The sequence below is a fragment of the Gekko japonicus genome, unplaced genomic scaffold, assembly GCF_001447785.1.
Source record: "Gekko japonicus isolate JY-2015 unplaced genomic scaffold, Gekko_japonicus_V1.1 scaffold67, whole genome shotgun sequence".
Lineage (NCBI taxonomy): Eukaryota > Metazoa > Chordata > Lepidosauria > Squamata > Gekkonidae > Gekko > Gekko japonicus.
Genome location: NW_015161948.1, coordinates 829569 through 852080, shown reverse-complemented (window position 1 = coordinate 852080; position 22512 = coordinate 829569). Strand labels below are relative to the sequence as shown.

Sequence of the window (22512 nt, the reverse complement as noted above, 5' to 3'; positions counted from 1 at the left end):
GATCGCATGCACGACTATCTGCCTCTGACTTCCTTGTAGGAAATGACATAACAGCTCCTCTTGACATAGCACAAAAAGGGTTCTGGGAAATGTAGTCCTATATTAAAATGCTCAGGCTAACACCCCCACCCCACCCAGTTCAACGAATCTCTTGAGTATGTTTGCTGAAACAGACTGAGACGGCTAACCCTCCGGAATTAGAAGCCAAGCGTGAAGATGATGCTGTGTCCCCTGCATCAGCGAATCAAGAGGCACGGAGGTTCCAGTCCGCTATCCTCCAGGATTTTTTTCAATTCTGTTTTAAAGCTCTATAAAATAATATAAACTCGTCGTGAGCTTGTAAAATGAGATGTTAAAAAAAAGAAATGTGACTTTTGAATGAGTACTGGTTAATATGAAGCTACTGTACACAGTCAGGCCACAGGTCTATCTAGCCTACTCTGACCTGCACTGGTAGCCACAGAGGAACACGATATATTAAAAGGCACAATATAAAACGCTAATAAAGCACCATATTATAAACAAATAATCTTCATTTTTTCATTCAAACTGTTATTGGTTCAAACTTTCCCCCTATCTCCTGAGTTTCTGTCACTTGGAATCACACGTTATTTAGATTGCTTTGGGGGGTTTGCTTTTGGCAGAAAGAATGTATATACTTAGAGAACTCTATTTGTTTACAGTGTGGTGCTTTATTAACATTTTGTAGTTTGGCTATTCTGACTGGCAATGGCTCCCCAAGGTCTCAAGGCATAGATTAGAAACTAACCCACCACGTTCAGTGAAAGGGGTTCCCTTAGGAGAGGACAGGGGAAGAGGACAGTGGAAACAGTGGAACAAAAAGACCATGAAATGGGAAAAATAAAGTTTGTGATATCTCTGTGCAAAGTTCAGCTATATACAGGATGAGCCCAGGAACCATTCGTGATACCAGGAGAGCAAAGTTTCAGTCCAGCGGCACCTTTAAGACCAACGAAGTTTTATTCAAGGTATAAGCTTTCGTGTGCATGCACACTTCAGATATCTCTTCTGGTATCTGAATAATTGTGCATGCACATAAAAGCTTATACCTTGAATAAACGTTTGTTGGTCTTTAAAGGTGCCACTGGACCCCAACTTTATTCTGATGCTTGAGACCAACACTCTACCCACCTGAATCTTTGATCACAGCAGTAACTGATATTGTGCTTCTATCAGTGCTGCCGTCCCTATCGAAGACTAGTGCAATTCTAAATTTTGGAATTGGGGGGGGGGGTTTGCCTGGAGGTTGGCAACCCTATTTCACATGGTTTTTCCCCAGAATGCATGCTGTTAAGAAGTGTCTCTCCCCCCCCCTTCTTCCCCACGACATCGTGGTGATTTTAAAGCTGGGATGGCTGCCACGTGGGCAGGAGAATGTAGATTTATGCCTAGTTTCCCGAGCCTTCCTGGGCGATCTCTGAACTAGACAGACCGCGGCTGAGATCCGGCAGGGCTCTTATGGTCTCGATTTTTTTCGTTGCTACGCTGACCAAAGCCAGACCAATGGACATTAATTATCGCACCCATTCCCCCAGAATGCATGCTGTTAAGAAGTGTCTCTCCCCCCCCCTTCTTCCCCACGACATCGTGGTGATTTTAAAGCTGGGATGGCTGCCACGTGGGCAGGAGAATGTAGATTTATGCCTAGTTTCCCGAGCCTTCCTGGGCAATCTCTGAAATAGACAGACCGCGGCCGAGATCTAGCAGGGCTCTTATGGTCTTGATTTTTTCCCCTTGCTATGCTGACCAAAGCCAGACCCAATGGACATTAATTATCGCACCCATTCCAGAGGGGCCGCCGTGTCAGCCTGTCGTAGCAAAAGCAAGCAGGAATCCTTAAGACCAGACCAACGCGCTTTTTTATTACACCCGCAGAAGCTCTCATGGACGTCCCCGGCAGTCCGCCACAAGAGCCGCCAGGAGCGACGGTTCAGCTTCCAAGGTCTTGCAAAAAGCTGTTCTGTCTTGCAAAAGGCCACGCCGGCCTCTCCGTCTCCACGGCAACCGCGCCCCCAAGGAGCGGGATGTGAATATTCACATCGAGGCCACGCCCCCTCTGCCTCTTGCCAACTGCGCGCTTGAGGCGCGAGGCTTCGGGCTCTGCGTGGCCTCGTGCTCGGTCGAGGCGGCTCGCGTGGGCCGCGTCCATTGGTGGCTCGCGGAGGAGCTGGGCGAGATGTGGCCGGGGAATAGACGTTTGGCGAAGGGGCTGGTCGGGGTCCCGCCTAGGGAGTCCCAGGGCGTGCCTCGGAGTGTAAGGGAGGGGGACGCCTCCAGTGGGGAGGGGCACACGAGCGTCCGTCTCCTTCGGGCCTCCTTTCTCTACCTTTCCCTCTCCCTGAGTCGTTTCCCTCCTCCTTCCTTCCTACGCAAAGTGCTTAATTTCTGCAACCAAAACGCCGCCTCAAATTTACGCGGAGGTTTCACGTGTGGCCTAAGTTAAAAGCGCTTCGTTTGATTTCAGCCCCGCCCCCAACGGTTGGGCTCCTTGGGGCAGTGAAGAAGAAATGAAGCTGCTTCCCCCCCCCTTTCCCCCCAGATCTTCTAATATCTCCCTATATCCCTTTTCTCTGTTTCGTGCATGTAGCCTAGAATATGTTGACCTTGTTTCCTGTCTCTTACTCTTAAATTATGTGATTTTTTTAAAAAGCCTTTTCTAATTTTTACTTCAATTTTTTTCTAACATTCATCCTCTTTACCTCTGAACCAACGGTGATACACTTTCTGTGATACACTATATAATATGGTAGATTCAGGTGGGGAGCCGTGTTGGTTCGAAGCAGTAGAACAAAGTTTGAGTCCAGTGGCACCTTTAAGACCAACAAAGTTTTATTCAAGGCATGAGCTTTGGTGTGCACATACATTGAAGCTAATACATTGAATACAACTTTGTTGGTCTTAAAGGTGCCACTGGACTCAATTTGTTCTATATAATATGGTGTTTCATATAGTAAAATACAGCAGTAGTTTTATAATACTGTGGTATATGTTTATGATATCCTGCTAATGCAATATGTTGTGTCATACGCTATTACAATGTAAGTAATGTGGTATATAAAATGGGTGCTATGGTACTGCAGTCCTGGTTTGCTGGAGTGATTAGAAAGTTGTCCATCTGGTGACTTACCATCCAACGGTGTAGTATCTGGCAGGACATCATTTTTTCTTTACAGCTTTGCTAATGTCTGCTTTGTAAATTACAGCATTGGAGCAATATATTTGTCTGACTCACAATAGGGGTAAAGATTTGGTGCATCTTCTCAGGAATGTGCACCGTGAAGTGAAAACTTTCCAGATGATTTTGTAGGATTTGGCAACTGCCAGTTATGATCACATCAGACTGTTCATGCGGTTAGGTTTTATCTACTACGAGAAGCTGCTCTCTGGAAAAAGAGTAAAACAAGTATAAGATATTTGTATTAGAGGAATACGAGTTGGGGGAAGTGTAAGGAATCATGAGAGGGGAATAATGTCCTCACTGTCTCAGTCTCCTGAGTTTGGGATACTTCCTCTTCATCTTGCTCTAAATCTCAGCATTGTAGCATACTTGCCTTCTAGAGCTAGTTACTGAGTTTTAGAGCTAGGTGAGGGAGCCAGTGTAGTGTAGTAGTTAATAGTAGATTTGGGAGAACTGGGTTCAAATTCCCACTCTAGTACAAAGCTCACAGGTTACCTTGGACCTCTGTTTTTGTCTCTCTCTCATAGGGTTGTTGTGAGGATAAATGGTGCAACAGGGGACTATGGACTGTGACTTCCTTGAAGAAAAGGGGGGATAAAAACATGCACTAGATCAGTGATGCTTAATGGGGTCTGTACGCACACAGACAGTGACCTACATACCTTGGGGGGGCTTTCAGCACTCTTTGGGACTTTAGGCATCCCCTGCCGCTCGCAGTGGCTTCTGACAACCAGTGGAGCTCTCACATCTCTGGAGGATATGGTTGCCAACCTCCAAATGGAGACTGGAGATCTCTCAGAATTGCAACTGATCTCCAAACTACATAAATGATTTATTTATCTAAAACATTTATTTCACTTCTCCTGGAGGAAATGGCTGCTTTGGCAGGTGGACTGCATGGCATTATATCTTGCCAAGGTCCTTCCCCTCTCTAAACCCCACTCTCCCAGGTCCCACCCTCAAATCCCAGGAATTTCCGAACCCAGAGTTGGCAACCCTACCTGAAGATAAAGTCTCAGACTTCTCCCCCGTGCCACTAAAAAGTGGCACACAGCAAAACCTAACACTAAAGAGCTGGCGGGTGGCCACGAGGCACAAAGGTCCCATTTGAATGTGAACCTCAGATTATATAGTAGTAAAATTGACTTGTCTTCTGTGCTGTTTTCCTTTCCACATTTTTTGTGCTTGTGATGTGGGAGGCATTCAGTGATAATGTCTTGTACTGGGTGGGTCTTAGTGGTTAACAACCACTATATTGTTTTTTTTTTGTTTTTTTCTTCTTTGTTAGCTGCCTCCAAGTGTCTGAAGAGGTGGCCTATAATATATAGATAAAACCGATTCCTGAGCTTAGTGCTATAGTGCAGGAGATGGGAATTTAGCTGCCCTTCTTTCTACTGTGTGGGATTGTTGAGAAGGATGTGTGCTTCATATTTTCCAGCTGCTGTTAACTTTTAGTCTGAGCCTCTGTTTTCCCTCTGGTCCCCCCTCCCCAACAATTGCCCTTAGTCTTCTGTGGTTGTAAGCAGTTAACATTCTTATCCGTCTCAGATAGAGGTGCTCTCATCTTAAATCACAAACTTATTTCTTCCCCACTTAGTTGGGTATTGCCTGACTAAGCGGAAGCCCTTCTAGCTTTTCACTGTCTTACCATTAGCCATTTGACTATAGAGTTTGCTATTAGAAGGAACAAGTAGAGATCCATCACAATATTGCTCTAGTCGGGTGTGACAGGGTCACATGACATTGGTGCTAAGCCCTGGGCTCAAAACGCTTAAATTTGCCCTAGTCATGTTTGTTAATCCTTTTGTCTTCCAGCTCGGTGGATCATGTGGGACTACTCAACATTTCGTTGCTTCAGGTAAAAGAGTAACTGAGTTTCTCTTGCCTGTTAGTGCTGTACAACAGTTTTGTCAGCCTTGTTGTCTGCCTTGGATATCTGGATTGGCAAGATACAAAACAAATACAGTAATTATATACTTTGAGCATTTCTTTGGTTTCTTCTTGCTATGCAATAGGTAGTAGGAGTGGGCACGAACCTAAGACTTCTGGTTCCTGAATGAAGCCAAAAATACCTCAAGCCAAAAATGCCCTGAAACAAACCAGCCAGTTCGGATCCCCCTCTCTTCTGGAGAAGGGTGGGGGAATCGCCCGGGAAGGGTTAAATGGCTGGCAGCCATTTAACCCGTCTGTTTCACTTTCCCCTGCTTCAAAGCAGGGGGGATTGAACTGATGGGTTTAACTGCTCACCGCCATTTAAACCTAACAGCTGATGGACAGACCTGCCCCGTTAAGTTGAAATCACTGGCAGCCATTTCAGTAGTCTGTTTTGCTTCCCCCCCCCTTCCATGTGGATGGGGAGTGAAACCCACTGGTGAAATGGCTGGCAGTCATTTCGCTGGTGGGTTTCACTTCCTCTGCTTGGAAGAGGGGGAAGCGAAATGGACTGCTGACATGGCTCGCAGCCGTTTCAGCCCAATAGCAGGGCAGGTGTGCCCGTCAACTGTTAGGCTGCAAAGCGGGGTGAAGTGAAACCAACCGGTGCAACGGCTCGCAGCCATTTAAACCTAACAGGTCAGCTGTGAACACATGCTACTCAGCTGTTAGGTTTAAATGGCCTGAATAGCCGAACTGTGCAAAAGTCCAGTAAATTTCGGGGAAGGTGCATTCTCCAAACATCGGTTCTGGGGCTCTGAGCCAGGGCCAAGTTCGTACCGCATTTTGGCTAGTGAACTGGTTCGTGCTCATCCCTGATGGATGGCTTATTGACCCATTGTTCGGACGTTGTAATTTATTTATTTGATTTATACCCTGCCCTCCCTGCCGAAGCAGACTCAGGGTGGCTTACAAGGCCATTGGCAACATAAAAACATTAGAAATAGTTGATATCATAAAAACAAATTCCAAAGGTGCTGGCAAAGATTGTCCTCATATATGTGATGGCAAAGATTGTCCTCATCAGCTGCTGTAAAGTCAGCAGTAGTTGTACTGCTGGTGTCTGGCTCCTAGGCACATTGTAGAGAGCATTGCAGTAGTCTAATCTCGAGGTGACCATTGCATGGATCACCGTTGCCAGATCATCGCGTTCGAGGAAGGGAACCAACTGCCTAATCAGCTGGAGATGGTAAAAGGCTAACTTGACAGTGGCCATATTTACATGTCTTACTGTCCAGAACTTGATATTGTATTTTAAAACACACACACACACTTAACATTCACAAATACAGGAAACATACATAACTCTTTGTTATAAGCTCTCTTGGATTCTGTCATTTTGTTCTTATCCGTTTCATGTTACTGTTTCCACATGTGTATATTCTTTGATTAGCCAAATGGAATCGTGAATGTTCTTGCCTCATTAAATACTTTTCCTTAGACACTGCATTTCTAGATTTGATTTTCCCCTCCTCCTTTGATAATGAATCTTGATGCACTGTGTTCTGTATTTAAATCATCTTTACATATCAGCAGGTTGCCCTTTCATGGCATTATCATCATCTACCTGAGATGCTTTTATTTACAATATTTACTGACACACACACACACACACCCAGAAAAAAACAACTCTGGAATATAGTTTGAATTGTCTTTATAACATGGGCCTGCGTATTTGTAACTGTTCTTAAACTTTTTTTAAGAGAAGAAAGCTTTCAATAACAAAGCAAACCAGGATGAGGATGAAGGCGATGATCGAGGTAGGACAACAGATAAATTACGTGCTGCAGTAACATTTTTTTTCTTACTGAGTTAGTAAACCACTGTTGGGGTTGTATTAGGGTAGGGATAAGAGGCTCACATGATTTTAGGAATTGTTTCTGTGGAGGTGCATTTGCATCGGAAAATTAAAGGGTAGGCTGAGAACCCTTCTGCCTGACAAGCTCAGTCTTCTGTGTATAGTTATTTTATGTTTATTTTGTACAAAGACCCAACATACGGGGGTGTAACCCAGGCACAGGTTTACCACTTTAGTGAGAACTAGAAGTTAAATCCAGGAATTCTTTATGTTTTACTTTGGCGAGTGAGTACGCTGCCTCTTTTTCATAACGGAGTTCATCTGGATGGCCCAGGCTAGGCTGGTCTCGTCAGATCTCAGAAGCTAAGCAGGGTCATCCTGGATTGGTTACTTGGATGGGAGACTGCCAAGGAAGCCCAGGGTCAGTGCATAGAGGCAGCAGTGGCAAACCACCTCTGAGCATCTCTTGCCTTGAAAACTACGCAGTGGCCGTAAGTTGGCTGCGACTTGGCGGCGCTTTCCGCCACCTGCACCACAGCTCAACAGTAATCCTACAGATCTCTCTTTTTCTTGCACGCATACAGGATACTGATACCAATTCAGTGCAACATAGTGAATAAAGTATCAGAGGTGACCCAGGAGAACTTCAGTTCAGATGCCTGCTGAGACATAAAGTATGGGGGTTTTGCGCTGTGCTCCCCCTCTCCCCCAAATGGCATGGTTTTGTATCTGGACTTGCATAGATTGCTATATATTCGCCAACCTTCTGAATTTTACCTGGTTCTGTTTCAGGTTTTTCCACACCCGCTTTGGTAGATTTTTTTTTGAGAAGATTGTACCCAAAACAGGTTTGGGGATGGGAAGGCACAGATATCCGCACCTCCCAGCCAATGTCTGGCACCATCTTCCCTTGCTCCTGCCGTTCCCCCCTCCCCATAACTTTTTGCCTTTTAAAAATAAAATTATTAGTCATACGCATATTGCTACAGGTTCAAAACACTAGTGGTATTCCTATTACTGATTTTTTTCCCTTTTAAAAATGGGTAAAAAGTCCACAGTAAGCATGGGGGGAGGGGTGCAAGGGGAGAGCACAGAGAATCAGCTTGGAAGCAAATTTGCAGCAGCAATGAGATCAAGACAGGTGACACCCCCCCCCCCCTGTGGAGGCACCCACTGTTGATTCTTATGTTGCTTAGTTGGTGAGAGGCTGTTGCATACAGGGAGCCATTTAGCTCAGTGGATCAATCTGGAGGATTCGTGAGTTGGTGAAGAAGCACAAAGTGATGTGTGAGATAAATTCTTGTGGGTTCAGCATTGAGAAATGTGTTCTGGGACTCTTGATAGTCATAATTTGCTTCTCTTACAACAAGTTCTTACAGTATAGGCTACACCAACTATAGAGGCTCTTCTTTGTATCTTGTTTTACACGCCTCTAAAAACTTAGTTTTTATAAGGGTTGGCTACTTGATTCAAATAGTGAACGTCCTGATTTTGGTCTGCTGTTTACATTATGCAGTGAGTTCAGCAGAAACCTCACTCTTAAACAAGTTGATAAGAATATCCCTTGTGGACTCCAGCAACAATGTAGAAGTTCTCCAACGTGATCCCAGGTCACCGCTGTTTTCTGTAAAAACATTCGAAGAACTGCGTCTGTGAGTAACCATACAGTACATAACACAATGTCTGCAAGTGTCTGTGTGCGGTGAGGGGCCTTAACTGAACTAGTTTGCTTGAAACTAAGAGTCGTGGTAATTCACTAGAGAATTGTCATTCTTCCTGCTATCCAGTGGCCAGTGTTTTGAACTATGAGTATTGTTTCTGTAGTGTTTCTATCAGTATTGTTTCTGAATGTATGCTGTCTGTCATTTAAACTCTTTCTGACCCACTGTACCCTATTTCTGTTGATCCAAGTTGCTTCTCTTTTGCTGCTTATTTTCATTCCCTACTGCCACCTCCTGCTTGCATGGTAGTTCGTGTCCCATTCCTCTTTAATATTTGCATGGCTTTCCAACAAGGGTAGCACACACAGCATTTATGCAATCATGGTGACATATATTAGTGATACTATAGCTGGAGACTCTGACTACAGACTATAAATAAGTATGAGTGGGGGAAGTGTAAAGTGTGCCAATTTCTCTGCAGCAACTGCCATTTCTCTGCATTTTATTTTGACAACTATGGGTTTACCAACAGATTAGTTTACATCATAGATCAGGGCTCAACATGTTCCAGGTGCCTGATCATTGAGGTACCTGTTGTTTTCAGCAATAATGTTGTTGTAGCATCTCTAAGCATTTTTTCAGTGGAAATACAAAGGGTTAGATCCAACCAGTTTTCCCATTGGTTAAAATGGGAGGAAGGGGTCCAATTGGACCACCATAAAGGCGGTATGTTTGGAATCATGGGACCTGTATGGACAAAAGCAGCATGGAATGGGGACTCTAATACGGAGGAGAATTGGGCAAGATTGAGCAAAAAAGATGTTTGGATCAAACCCAAAACTCGTCATTTCACATCAGAGTGTTTTATTTAGGACACAAAAATAATGTGCATGAAGTTCTTGTTTACATGTAAACTTTACACCATTCAGTGGTAGTGCATGAATTCATTTCTTAATTTGCTGTTTTCCACACTGTTTCCAGCATTTAATTAAATTGAGCTTTTTAAAAGCAATAAGGGGATTATGAGAAAGTGGGAAGGAGTTAGGCTAGGGTTGATGACAACCACATGTTGATGATAACCAGGTTTACTCCTGTATTTATTTATACACTTCAACACTTTTGGCACAGCTTTTAGTACAATTATGAGAAACTGTGAAGAGGTTAGGAGTTGGTTTTGTGGTAGCAATAATTAGAGACCCTTGTCATTAACATGCAAAGCCCCGAAGGCTAAAAAAAGAAAGAAATCACAACCTTCCTCCTGAGTTTTTGGGCTGGCTTTTAGAGCCAGAGAAAATTTGCCAAGGCCTTTCATAGATTTATATAAACCTTCAGTATTGCAACAAGCTGGAAACAGAGAGCAAAAGGAACTGGGGAGTACTATTTAAAGCATCTGGTGGTGGGGAAAAGAATACTTCTAGCAGAACATTCAAATGTTCAGGTTAGCAAATTATGTCATACACGGGAAAAAGAAAAGTTCTTGCCCGCTTCAGCTAGGGAAAATACTTTACTTATCCCAAATAGCACAAATCTTCTTGGGGGAGAGCCAGTTTGGTGTAGTGGTTAGGAGCATGGATTCTAATCTGGGAGAACTGGGTTTGATTCCCCACTCCTCCGCATGCAGCTGTTGGTGTTACCTTGGGTCAGTCACAAGTTCTCTCAGAGCTGTTCTCTCAGGAACAGTTTTCAGAAGAGCTCTCTCAGCCCCACCTACCTCACAGGGTGTCTGCTGTGGGGAGGGGGAGAAGAGAAGAGATTGGATTTATACCCCACCCTACACTTGGAGTCTCAGAGCGGCTTACAAACTCCTTTCCCTTCCCCTCTCCACAACAGACACCCTGTGAGGTGGGTGGGGCTGAGAGAACTCTGATACAAACTGCTCTTTCAGGAACAGCTGTGCCAGAGCTTGTGACTGACCCAAGGTCACATCAGCAGGTGCAAGTGGAGGAGTGGAGAATCAAACCTGGGAGTGGGGATTGTAAACTGCTGTGAGACTCTTGGGTGGTGAAGTGTGGGATATAAATCCAATCTCTCTCTTCCTCTCCCTCTCTCCAAGAGTGTATTTATTTATACCCCGCTTTTCTCCACAATGGAGATCCAAAGCAGTTTACATTGTTTTCCTCTCCTCTTCTTGCTCCTCACAAGACAACAGTGAGGTAGGTTAGGCTGAGAGTGTGTAACTGCCCTAGGGTCACCAAGCAAACCTCCGTGACTTCCAATACACTGAGAAGCCATTTTGGTACTTACCATGTTTCTTTGTTTGTTGGATGTCCCCATGCTAGAAGAAGAAGAGTTGGTTTTTATACCCCACTTTTCTCTACCCAAAAGAGTCTTAAAGCGCCTTACAATCGCCTTCCCTTCCTCTCCCCACAGCAGTCACTTTGTGAGGTAGGTGGGGCTGAGAGCACTCTGAGAAAACTGTGACTGGTCCAAGATCTCCCAGCTGGCTTCATGTGGAGGAGTGGGGAATCGAACCCAGTTTTCCAGATTAGAGTCCGCCGCTCTTAACCACTACACCAAACTGGCTCATGCTATTTGATTGCATTGTCTTACACTGTAATCCTCCTGGAGTCTCAGCAAGAAAGGCAAGCTGGCAATAATGTAAGAAGTAAAGTAAACCGTTTCACTTGAGGGGGGAACCTCTAAAACTAATAGTTCGCTTCATGCCACTGTGTGAAAGTAAATATTCTTCAGCTGTTCTGTAGTATAGAGGTGGCAGCTAGCAGTACTGTCATACCTGCTTAGTTGTTGCACTGCATTTTGATGTCGGGAAAGCTTAAAGTCAAAATCGTCACCTTGGTTTTATTAGGATTTCTTAACGTCTTGTTGATAAAAAACTGCTTTGTCTCTCATTTAACAGAAAAGATGAGCTGTTACAAGGAATTTACAGCATGGGTTTTAACAGGCCATCCAAAATACAAGAGACTGCTCTTATGGTGCTGGAGAAGACTCTTGAGAGTCCCTTGGACTGCAAGAAGATCAAATCAGTCAATCCTAAAAGAAATCAACCCTGACTGTTCCCTGGAAGGCCAGATAATGAAACTGAAGCTCAAATACTTTGGCCACCAAATGAGAAGGGAGCCCTCACTGTAGAAGACCCTGATGCTGGGAAAGATTGAAGGTCAAAGAAGAAGGGGACGGCAAAGGATGAGATGGTTAGACAGTGTCATAGATGCAACGAACATAAAATTGAGCAAACTTCAGAGGACGGCGGAAGACAGGAGGGTCTGGCGGGAGCTGGTCCATGGGGTCGTGAAGAGTCGGACTCGACTGTGCAACTGAACAACAACAACAACCTGCCAAGCAGATGCTCTATCACTGAGTTATGACCCCTTCGCTATGCGTTGTGCTGCTTGCCCCTCCCTCATCTCCAATTTTGTATTTATTTTTTGGTTTTGTCTCTTCCATTTGTCTCTTTATCACAATTGGTTTTCTGTCCCTGTCGTGCCATTTCTGCTTTGTTTGGAGATACTTTTTTGATCATTCCCCCCTCTCCCCAAAAAAGAATCCGGTGTCCCTCTTCCTTTCTTGAACGATTGTTATCTGTTGGTAATAATGCAAGCTTGATTCTGTATTCCAGACCACAAAATCTTATTGCTCAGAGCCAATCGGGGACTGGTAAAACGGCTGCTTTTGCCTTGGCTATGTTGAGCAGAGTAAATCCAACAGAAAGATTTCCACAGGTAAAATATCAACATAAGCTGGTTGTGATGCTCGCAGACACCTTGTTGTTAACTTGGGAGTTGAGTTGTGCCAAACTGCAGTTGCCCTATTGTTTCCCAAACCTGCAGTCAGAACAAATTTTCATGCTGGGTGGATGGGCAGGTTAGAATTTTCAAACCTTTTCACCCACAGTGGCACCATTTTGCCTCTACCATCCCCTTGCAGCTGTCAAAACCCTCCCCCCCATTTTTAATCAGGTTTTAAAAAATATAAGTGGGAATACACTAAGTTGGCTTGGAAGTCAAAAGAGGCTAGTCAAGGGACTTCTTCTCCCTTCTCCTGTACACTACACGGCGATCAGGGTTTGCAGGCTGGGAATTGCTCCCTTTATCTTCCCTTCCCTTGGAATCCCTACTGAAAGCAGTTCTCCATTGGGCCCCAGTCTCTCTGCTACCTACCCACTCTCCACCTTGCCTGCTTCTGCCTACCCCCAGTCCTGCTCCGCTCTCCCAGGGCTGAGCTGGTGCCAAACAGAGAAGTGCTCTCAGGAGGGGGCATGATGCAGCCTGTGGGTGGGCAAAGGGAAGCCCTTTTCAGCCTCCCTGCTCCAGCTCTGGGGTGGAAAGTACAGCAGAAAGTCCCATGTAGACTCTGTGCACGAATGTGGAACGATGAATCATTGTCCTATGAAAGCGACCAAAGATCTGTAGTGAGAGTTTTAAGGATCATGACTGCATTCATTGCAATATAACTAACCTATTAAGGAATTTCGTATTTACTCAGGTGGGTTTGGGTTTTAAAATGTAGTCAAAGTATTTGTGTTTTGCTTAAGAAAGCTAAAGTTGCATAGTGGCTAAAACTGAGTAACAAGTCAGGCAATCCATAGCATGAAATCTTGCTAGGTGGTCTTGGGCAAGACCCCTCCCAATACTTTCTGGAGTTTCAAGAAAATAATGCATGTTTCATACTTTGAATGTGTGGATGTGTTATAAAATAGTACAACTTGCAGCTTATAGACTGCTAACAATATTTACCTGTTCACAAGGAGGATTTTAAGGCGCTGCTTTCCTTTTGCCTGTACAACTCAATATCATCAGAGCTGTGGGGAAAATAAGAATTTTACATCTACCAAACCTGCTGTTTTTCAAGGCTCAATGATATGTGCTACAAGTCCAACTTGCAGTCACATGTAACATTTGGATTGAATTTGGCTCAGCAGCACACAACGGGAAAGAAGTGCTTTGGCCTTCCCTCCTGCACTGTTTTCCCAAGCCTGGGGGTGACAAACAAATGCCTCCCCTCTGGCCATTTCGGCTCAGGAAAATTGTGCAAGAGGGAAGGCTGAAGTTCTTCCTTCGCTACATATTCCTAAGCCAAATTGTGCTCCAGAGCACCTGGGAGGGAATCTGTATGCTTTTAACTTCAGCTTGGGAAGTGAAGCAAGGGGAAAACCAGCACAAAAGCACTCTCAGAAAACACAGGAAAACAGGGGGAACGGAAAGCGAACTGAGTGCCAAAGGAAGAAAAAACAATGCAGAACGAAAAAGAAAAACCTGACGGACATGCACGGTGACAGCGAGGCAAAACACTTGTGCACAATAGGCTATAATCTAGTTTGGTCCTCAGGATATTCCCCTTGAGGTTACAGGCATAAGTACTCATATTTTCACTATGCTCTTGGGCACTCTTCTTGCTGTTCCATGCATAATATAAAAATAATATTGCTTGTTCAGTCCATACCCATGTTGACAATACCGTGGGAGTGATTTTCTGACAGTTATACCTGACTTTTGACTGTATATTTAGTGTCTTGGGAAGGGTGTAAAATCGAATTCCAGGGAAAAATACCCATGGATTGCATTTGCCGTTGCCCCTAACTTGTGGCTGCTCAAACATGCCAAGTTTTATCTCAGTCCATCTTTATTGTCTCATCCTAAAGTGCCTCTGCTTAAGTCCCACCTTTGAACTGGCTGTGCAAACGGGACAGGTAATTGAGAAGATGGGAAAGTTCTGTGTAAATATTGGAGTTATCTATGCTGTCCGAGGAAACAGACGTAAGTATCTCTCAAGTGCATTTTGTTGCTTAACATTTAAACTTTTACTTGTAGACTTCCTCTACAAATATGCTTTAACTGTGCTTGCTGTAAAATATGTACTCAGTAATTTTACTTGCATCCTGCTGTTATCTATTGTGAAACCAGCTTTTCCTTTTTTTTTTCATAACGCTTCTGCCTATGCAGTGAAGAAATCAAAATTAACCCTAGAAATGTGGTGAATGCTGCTGCAATAATGTATGTTTTTAGTATGAGTGTTGCCACCAACTATGGGACAGTGCCTGATGAGTGGCACAGTCTACAAAAACATAAGAGAAGCCATGTTGGATCAGGCCAATGGCCCATCCAGTCCAACACTCTGTGTCACACAGAGGCCGAAACCCAGGTGCCATCAGGAGGACCACCAGCAGAGCCAGAACTCTAGCAGCCTTCCCACTGTTGCCTTCCAAGAATCAAGAATAAAGACATCACTGCCCCAGACAGTGTTCCATCTATACCTTGTGACTAATAGCCATTGATGGACCTGTGCTCCATATGTTTATGTCATCGCTCTTGAAACTGTCAATGCTTGTAGGTGCCACTAGAAATGTGTTCATATAGGCCTTTAAAATTATTTTTAAAACAGAGGCTAAATGGTTATCGTCCCCTCCAAACTGTAGTCTCTCTCTTGCTCTCTCTTTTGAACTCCCTTAATAATGAAATTTTTCACCACTCGACATATTTGTATGTGATTAAGAAAAGTGCCTGCAGTCAGGAGTGCTGAATACTCTGCCCTTTCCTCATTGTCTGCTTATCCCGCTATTAGTGCAGGAACAGGAAGATACCACTAACTGCTTTAAAAAAATAATGCTGTTTGCACCCTCAATCTTTTTAATGTAGCAAATATGCTCTTGACAACATAGAATAAGTGGTGTTTTTCTCTCTCAGTTCCAAGAAAAACCATCATTGAACAACAAATAGTAATCGGAACCCCGGGAACTCTGCTAGATTGGTGTTTCAAGCTAAAACTTCTGGATGTGAAGAAAATCCGAGTGTTTGTGCTGGATGAAGCAGACGTCATGATCAATAAACAGAACTTCTCGGACCAGAGTATCCGGATTCAGCGGTAAGCATTGGTTAGCTGTTCTGTTTGTATTTCTTATTGTAAGCTGCCTTAAGAGTATTTCTGAAAGGCAGAGTATGATTTTGACTAAATAACTTAGTATTGCATAATTAACTTGTAGAACTTGCTGCCCAGTCTGAAGTGATGGGCTACTAGTTATTTAGATGGCCTCAGAAGAGGATTAACCACAGGAGGGATCGCTGTTCAATAAGATACAACCAGAAAACTGTAAAACCGTACCAGTATGATGCTGTAGACTAATGAAGACTATTTTTTATAAAAAACACTACAGTATATTTTTTTCTTTTCAAAATTCAACCCACTAATATACAATGTACTATCAAAGAATCTCTCTTTACATTGAAGAATCCTATGATATAGGAAAATCAGTGTGCCACGCTTGGGGCAAAAACACTGCCTATGGCCACTGCCTTGATTGCAAGGTAAAAATCCTCCCCATACCTAAAGCAGTTCTTTTCTAAAATGATGTCAGTTGGGTGTAATAAAAAATGAGTGGGAGGAAAACAGTCTATGCAATTTGCCTTGGCAAAGTGGGATATAAATCGAAAGTAATAAATAAATAAATCTAAAGACATTTGTAGATAATCCCTTGCTTCAGGGTGGGGGATATTGGTGTATAAAGATGTTACGTCCAGATACATTACTGCAATATTCTAAGGGACCTCGAGATTCTCTGTTTGACTAATAAAATCAGTAGTATCCTTTAAGTGTACTTAAGACAGTGGTTCCAACAAAGTATTGTAGCCTGGAATTATTGGTCCGACCCAGGTTTATGCACCTTGAGTAATACATAGAACACTAGCACTCTTGGATATTTATTAATTAAGAATTATGCCACCTTTTCATTAATATATTCCAATGCAGGGGCTTCACTGACTACTGTCATTATGAGTTTTGAAATTTGTTCAATGGGATTGTAATCTATGGGTAAGTAGAAATTCGTATCCTGAAGCTGTCTCCCAATCTCTCCATTATAATCTTTATAATCCATTAATACAATCCCACCCCTTTGTCTGTGTCCTTTATCACTAGTGTTTTATCCTTAGATTATCAAGGACCTTTCATTCCTCCTTAGTGAGGTTATGTCGATTATGAGAGATGAGGAGACAGTTTCTATTTACCCATGCCCTTTATCACTAGTGTTTTATCCTTAGCCAGATTATCTCGGTCCTTTCATTCCTCCTTAGTGAGGTTATGTTGATTATGATAGATGAGGAGACAGTTTCTATTTACCCATAGATTATGGTTCTTCAGATTAGAGTCCACCGCTCTTAATCATTATATTACATTGGCACGTTATTATAACAAGTGCTGGCAAAAAATTCAGGAACGTTAGTTTGGGGATGAAATGTAGTCTGCTTCAGGCCCTGTGCAATAGGACCATTATCTTTTTTCTTTCAGGGTATTATCGCCTGATTGCCAGATGCTTCTGTTCTCAGCGACATTTGAAGATCCTGTGCTGCTCTTTGCACAGCGCATTGTACCAGATCCCAACATTATTAAGCTCCGCAGAGAAGAGCTGACTCTCGACAATATCAGGCAGTACTACTTTGTGTGTGAGAATAATGAAGATAAGTACAAAGCTCTGTGCAATATCTATGGCAGTATCACTGTTGGCCAGGCGATAATCTTTTGTCAGGTAAATTTCCGCTATTTCTTCAGCTAACTTGAAAGGGGCCAAAACATAGATGTAGGAGAGGCTCACTGTCTTGGCAACAGGGATGTAATTTGTTGCATAGCAGTTGGGCAACCCTCAAGTTAGTGAGGGGCAGATCAGCGTTGTATCTCTTTCCCATCTGACCACTTACTTGGTAGAGCTCCTTCAATGGCTGATTCTCACAGTGATGTCAGAAAGGTGGAAGGGGCTGTGGCTTAGTGGTAGAGCCTCTGCCTGGCATGCAGAAGGTCCCAGGTTCAGGATCTGGCAGCAGGTGATGTGAAAGATCCTGCAAAGCCTTTGCCAGTCTGAGTAGACAGTATTGACTATGATGGACGAAGAGTCTTGATTCAGTATAAGGTGGCTTCATGTGATCCTGAGAGAGCTGGACATTGCTGACTTTTACTGTCTGTCCATAGTGGCCATGCAAAGAAGTTGACTTGGTTTAGTTTCAGGTGTGCCACTGCAGGCATCTTCATAATAATGTGAAAAAAGCGAACTCCAGGCTGACCTCCGTTCATGCCGGAGTGTGATGCCATCTTAGCGTTCAGTCCAGAGTGCCTGTTTTCTCTCCAGGTTGGAGCTGTGAAAAAAGTATCTGTGTGTGTCTGCAGTAAAAGGTCGGTTGTCTCAGTGTTGATTGGCTGATGCTTGTGATGTCACTTCCTGCCATCCCAGAGGAGCTTAGAACATTAAAACACTTGAATTTCTTTTTAATAAGATGATGAATGAATGGATAAACACTCCTGGAGTACTTAAAAATAGTAGATAGTTCACCTGAAATTCTGGAGGAGAACTGACAGCAAACAAAAAGGGGGAGAAAAACTTAACCCAAAGAACTGAATTAAGAACCAAAAGGTTAAAGAAATGGAAATTAAGAGGTCAAATAATGAAATGTCTCTACAAAGAACATCAATTTAAACAAAAATACATGTATTTATTACCATCAGGTTAATAATGGTTACAGGTCCAAGTAATAGCCTCAATAATCAGAATAAAATAATATATAAATCTGAAACATAGACTTATGCAACCTTGACCATGTACATTTCAGCCAAATGTCCTCCTTTAATGGTCAAGTGTGATTTATTGCACGTTAGTGCTAGACATTGCAGTCACAATACAATAGTTCCTAAAGATTGGACCAAATATAAATTATTTTATGCTCAAGATCTGTAATCCAAGGCAGAGATATGATTAAAAGGCCTCAGTTTATTATTTATTTTATTATTTGTATTTATAGCCCACCCATCCCCACCCACCTTTTGGTTCTTAACACGTTATTATGAGCATCTATCACTGCAGTTGCATGAGAGATAGCTGGGCATGCATGTGGCTTCAGGACCTGCTATAAGTTGTCCCCTTGTAAAATGTCCACCTTCGCCTGAAAACACAATTACCATTTAACTGGCTTTACTCTGTGACGTAAACAACACCCTTTCTATTAAGAAGCACGGGCATCTAGTGTCGCGGTGTAGGAAGAACGGGAATCCAGTGTCTCACTGTGGGAGGAACAGGTGGCACTGGGCCAGAGTGTTAAAACCTGGACTACCACAGCATAACCAGGCTGTCTCGGCGTGTGGCTGTCTCCGTGTGTGTCAGCGGTGTCTATAATCTTGTGTCTGTCTTTTCTTGCCCCCATTCATTTAACAGACCCGTAAGAATGCTAAATGGCTAGCACTGCAGCTGTCGAACGATGGGCACCAAGTATCCCTCTTAAGCGGGGAGCTTACCGTTGAGCAACGGGCGGATATCATCCAGCGATTCCGTGAGGGGAAGCATAAAGTCCTCATCACAACCAATGTCTGTGCCAGAGGTACTGAGTCCAAAAAATCAGAGCAGAATTAATTGCCCGGAATGTGTGCTTGTGCACTGAGAGCACTCAATTAACCCCCTTGTTTATACCTGCCTGTAGGCATTGATGTGAAACAGGTCACCATAGTGGTCAACTTCAGCCTGCCCACCAACCTTGAAGACTTTGCTGATTTTGACACCTACCTTCACCGCATAGGCCGCGCAGGGCGCTTCGGGAAGAAAGGCGTGGCCTTCAACATGGTCGAAAGGCATAAGTTACCCCTGCTGCTTGCGATTGAAGAGCATTTCAGTGAGTACACTGTCACTTTCATGCCTGTTTGGGTGGAACACCAGGTTTTGGACCTGCCTGAATGGGGTGTGAATCCCTGCTTGGAAAGGAGTTGGCTGACTTCTCATTTCCGAGAAATAGAATTACAAAGCTAAATGTGAGATTGTGATGCGCTTGATCTTTTGAGTAGCGGAATAAAGTAACTAATGGATTTGGCGGGGTGGCCTGATACATGCCTCTGAGGACTATGCTCAAGACCGAGTAACTCATGGGGTGACCATAGGGTTGCCAATGTTGGGTTGGGAAACTCCTGGAGATAGGGGGGTGGAGCCCAGGGTGGGGGGGAGAGGACCTCAGTGAAGTATAATGCCATAGTGTCCATTCACTGAAGCTGCCGTTTTCTCCAGGGGAACTGGCCCATGTAGTTTGGAGGTCAGTAGTAATTCCAGGCGATCTCTAGGCTTCGCCTGAAGGGTAACAGGCCCAGCTGACAGTCATGTGGCCTGCAAAGGAATCAGCTGGGTTCAAAAGTATTCTGCTGTAAGTGTCTGATTTGCACTAGTTGTGTCATCTGGGCTGGCTTCTTTGTATGCCAGGGTGGGTGATTTTGCCTAGGAATTGCAAGCTTCAGGATGGTACAGAACAATTCCAAGAGTTGAAAGACAGGCACTTAGGATTTCTGCCTCTGGGAAATGTGTCATTGGAAAGTAGTGCTCTGTCTTCCGTTCAGCTGTTCTTGCTGAATTAATTTAATGTATGAATTCTATCTGTTCTCAGTTGGCTTTTGGGGGCACAAAGAAAGTGACTACAAGTAATTAGAAAAATAAAATGAAACTTGACATGTGGGAAGATCTTGGGGGTTTCGTCAGAGTTACTCCAGCCCACACATCTCTGCACTGAAGTACTCCCTTTCTTCATTCATGGGGTAGACACGGCTGCATGGCATGTTTGTCATTCACTTGAATACATGAGATTGCAACGCACATTTGTCTCAGAGGTTGTACAACAGCTGCATGAAACAGAGGAGTGATGGTGTTGTGGGTTGCTAAGATGTAGGCCCCAGATGATGTCAGGAAGACTGATGATGCCTCTCATTGAAAAACAGCTTGAATATGCTAATGCATATGCAGGGGTTTCATTCTGAATGCTAAGCCAAGTATACCAATTTTCGTTCCTGATGCCCAGACAATTATGTGCAGGTAAATTTCTAGCAGCTGTCTGGAGATAGAGAATCATGCCATGTATCTGTTTGAGTGGGAGATAGAGGAAGCTACAAGAAAATTAAAGCGGGGGCCGGGGGGGACCAAAGCTGCAGCTAATGGAAGATAACTTTTTCTGTGCGCTTGCAAGAAACAACTGGTTGCTGCTCAGCAGGCGAGGGGCTTAGGAATCCTTGAGGAGGATGCAAAGCTTTTTCAGCCGACTTCACTTCATTGCTTATCATTCTGTGCATCTTTTAATCTGCATTTTTAAAATCTAGTTAGAGGACTGTTACATTTGTGTCCTCAGAACTTGGTGTTGAATCATTCGCAGCCTTGAGAAAGGAGATACGGCAGGATAAAAGTGTGTGGCGAAACGGGCCCTGTTTCACCCTGCCCTCCAAAGTTTTCCCAACACCTGGAGAGGCTTTTCTTTCTCTCTCAGGTAACCACTGCCACCACCTGACCTTTGTAAGGAATTGCCTGCTGGAAGGGTCAGGACTCTCAGCTTCCCTTACAAGTTCTGAGGCCTTGCCTCTGTCTCTGTCCAGTGCCTGATCACCACAGGGACAGTTTACTGCCTTGTGTTCCCCTGGAGGAATAGCCACTTGGCGACTGATTGCTTTCTCTCAGGTGCTTCTTTTAAAAGAGCATGTCCAAAACAGTGGAGGTCTATGTGGTACAGAGAACCACTACTAGCATCCAAAGTTATAAAGTATTTATTTTTTTAAAAAGTTCACAAGCATACTTTTAGTACAGCACCAGATTGAGCAAGGGATTCAAAAGAAATGGATAAAATGCAATTCCTCTGTCCCTGTGTCTATTCATTCCCTATCAGCTGTTAAAACGTAAGACAGGCTCAGGATGTTACCATTACCTTGCAGCTTCCTCCAGCTCTTCAGGCCAGTACATGGTTAATGGCCGCCTCCTCCAGACTTCAGTTAAGAGTTCTATCTGCTCTAATGGCCTCAGAGTCAGCACCAAAGAGTGCTTCCTCCTTGCTCCTGTGAGTTTTATCACTTATTCCCCACACCCACTGTCCAGGTCAGGCTGGGTCAACGAAGCTTTTCCTGGAGATCTTCAGGAGTTTGTTCTTGAAGTCTCTCTAGTATTTAACACCTCCAGATCTCTGTTCCCTGCTTGAAGGGAGGGAAGGGGGGGAGAGAGACTGGACCTTCCAATTGTCTCTAACTGTTAGCATTTCTTAAGAGGTAACTGAGGTGAGCTTGGAAAGCCACTGACTGACTTCCTCCTCCCTGCCTGCTCTATGCCTAGAGAGAGAGGGGGAAAACTTGTTAAAACCAATGTTCCCTCTAAGCTGTGGAATCTTGTGAGCAAGAATTCTACTTTGTGAGCTCCTGGCATTAAAGTTGTGAGCAAGCTATTTGGCTACTGCATAAATCAGTTTGCTCTGGAGCCATCCTCCCTGAGCTAAGAGAAAAATGTGTGAGCCAGAGGCTAAAAAACTGTGAGCTAGCTCACACTAAATCAGCTTAGAGGGAACACTGGTTAAAACACAAAGTGAAGGTTTTGCTCATTTCAACCTCCAAAGAAAAAAATACATTTCTTCACAAAATGTATAAATACAGCTCCCCTCATGGCATTCCCTTTCCAAAAAGGACAATTAGAAAATAACTTCCTTTTCTCTTTCAGAGACCGCCATTAAGTACCTTGACCCAGAAGACATGGACATGCTAGAAAAACTAGAAAACTGAATTCTTTAAAATGTTAAATAATCTGCAAAAAAATAAGTTTGTCAGAATTGGAAAAAAAAACCACTGCTCGTAGTTTGCTGTTAAATAATAAATTCAGTGACTTTCCTGGTTACCAGAAATGGGGGGAAAAAACACTTGAATGATATTGGATTTTTGTATCTTTCTTTTTGACTAAGGTATCTGTAAGCAACTGGCTGTAGTCTTTACCCAAGTGTCCCTGTGCTATCCATGATTTTAATTCTGTGGGATGGCTCAGTGTTACCCTGTTTCCCCAAAAATAAGACCTACCCCCAAAATAAGCCCTAGCAGGATTTCTATGCATTTGTGGTATAAGCCCTAGTGTGTCTTCTTAAGAAAAAATAAATATAAGACAGTGTCTTATTTTCGGGGAAACATGGTATTTTACCAATAGCTGTGATGGTGGAGATTCC

The 22512-nt window shown here is 43.7% G+C and overlaps 1 protein-coding gene across 1 annotated transcript; it reads left to right on the top strand.

Annotated features, from left to right (window-relative positions):
* The first annotated feature begins 8471 nt into the window (after window positions 1-8471).
* Window positions 8472-22081, top strand: DDX25 (DEAD-box helicase 25). The gene is made up of 9 exons (XM_015429387.1): window positions 8472-8581; window positions 11448-11525; window positions 12150-12270; window positions 14190-14304; window positions 15232-15409; window positions 16829-17066; window positions 18738-18900; window positions 19000-19188; window positions 22020-22081. The coding sequence occupies exons 2-9, from the start codon at window positions 11479-11481 to the stop codon at window positions 22079-22081; spliced, it is 1113 nt and encodes a 370-aa protein (XP_015284873.1). The 5' UTR covers window positions 8472-8581; window positions 11448-11478.
* The last annotated feature ends 431 nt before the right edge of the window (window positions 22082-22512 follow it).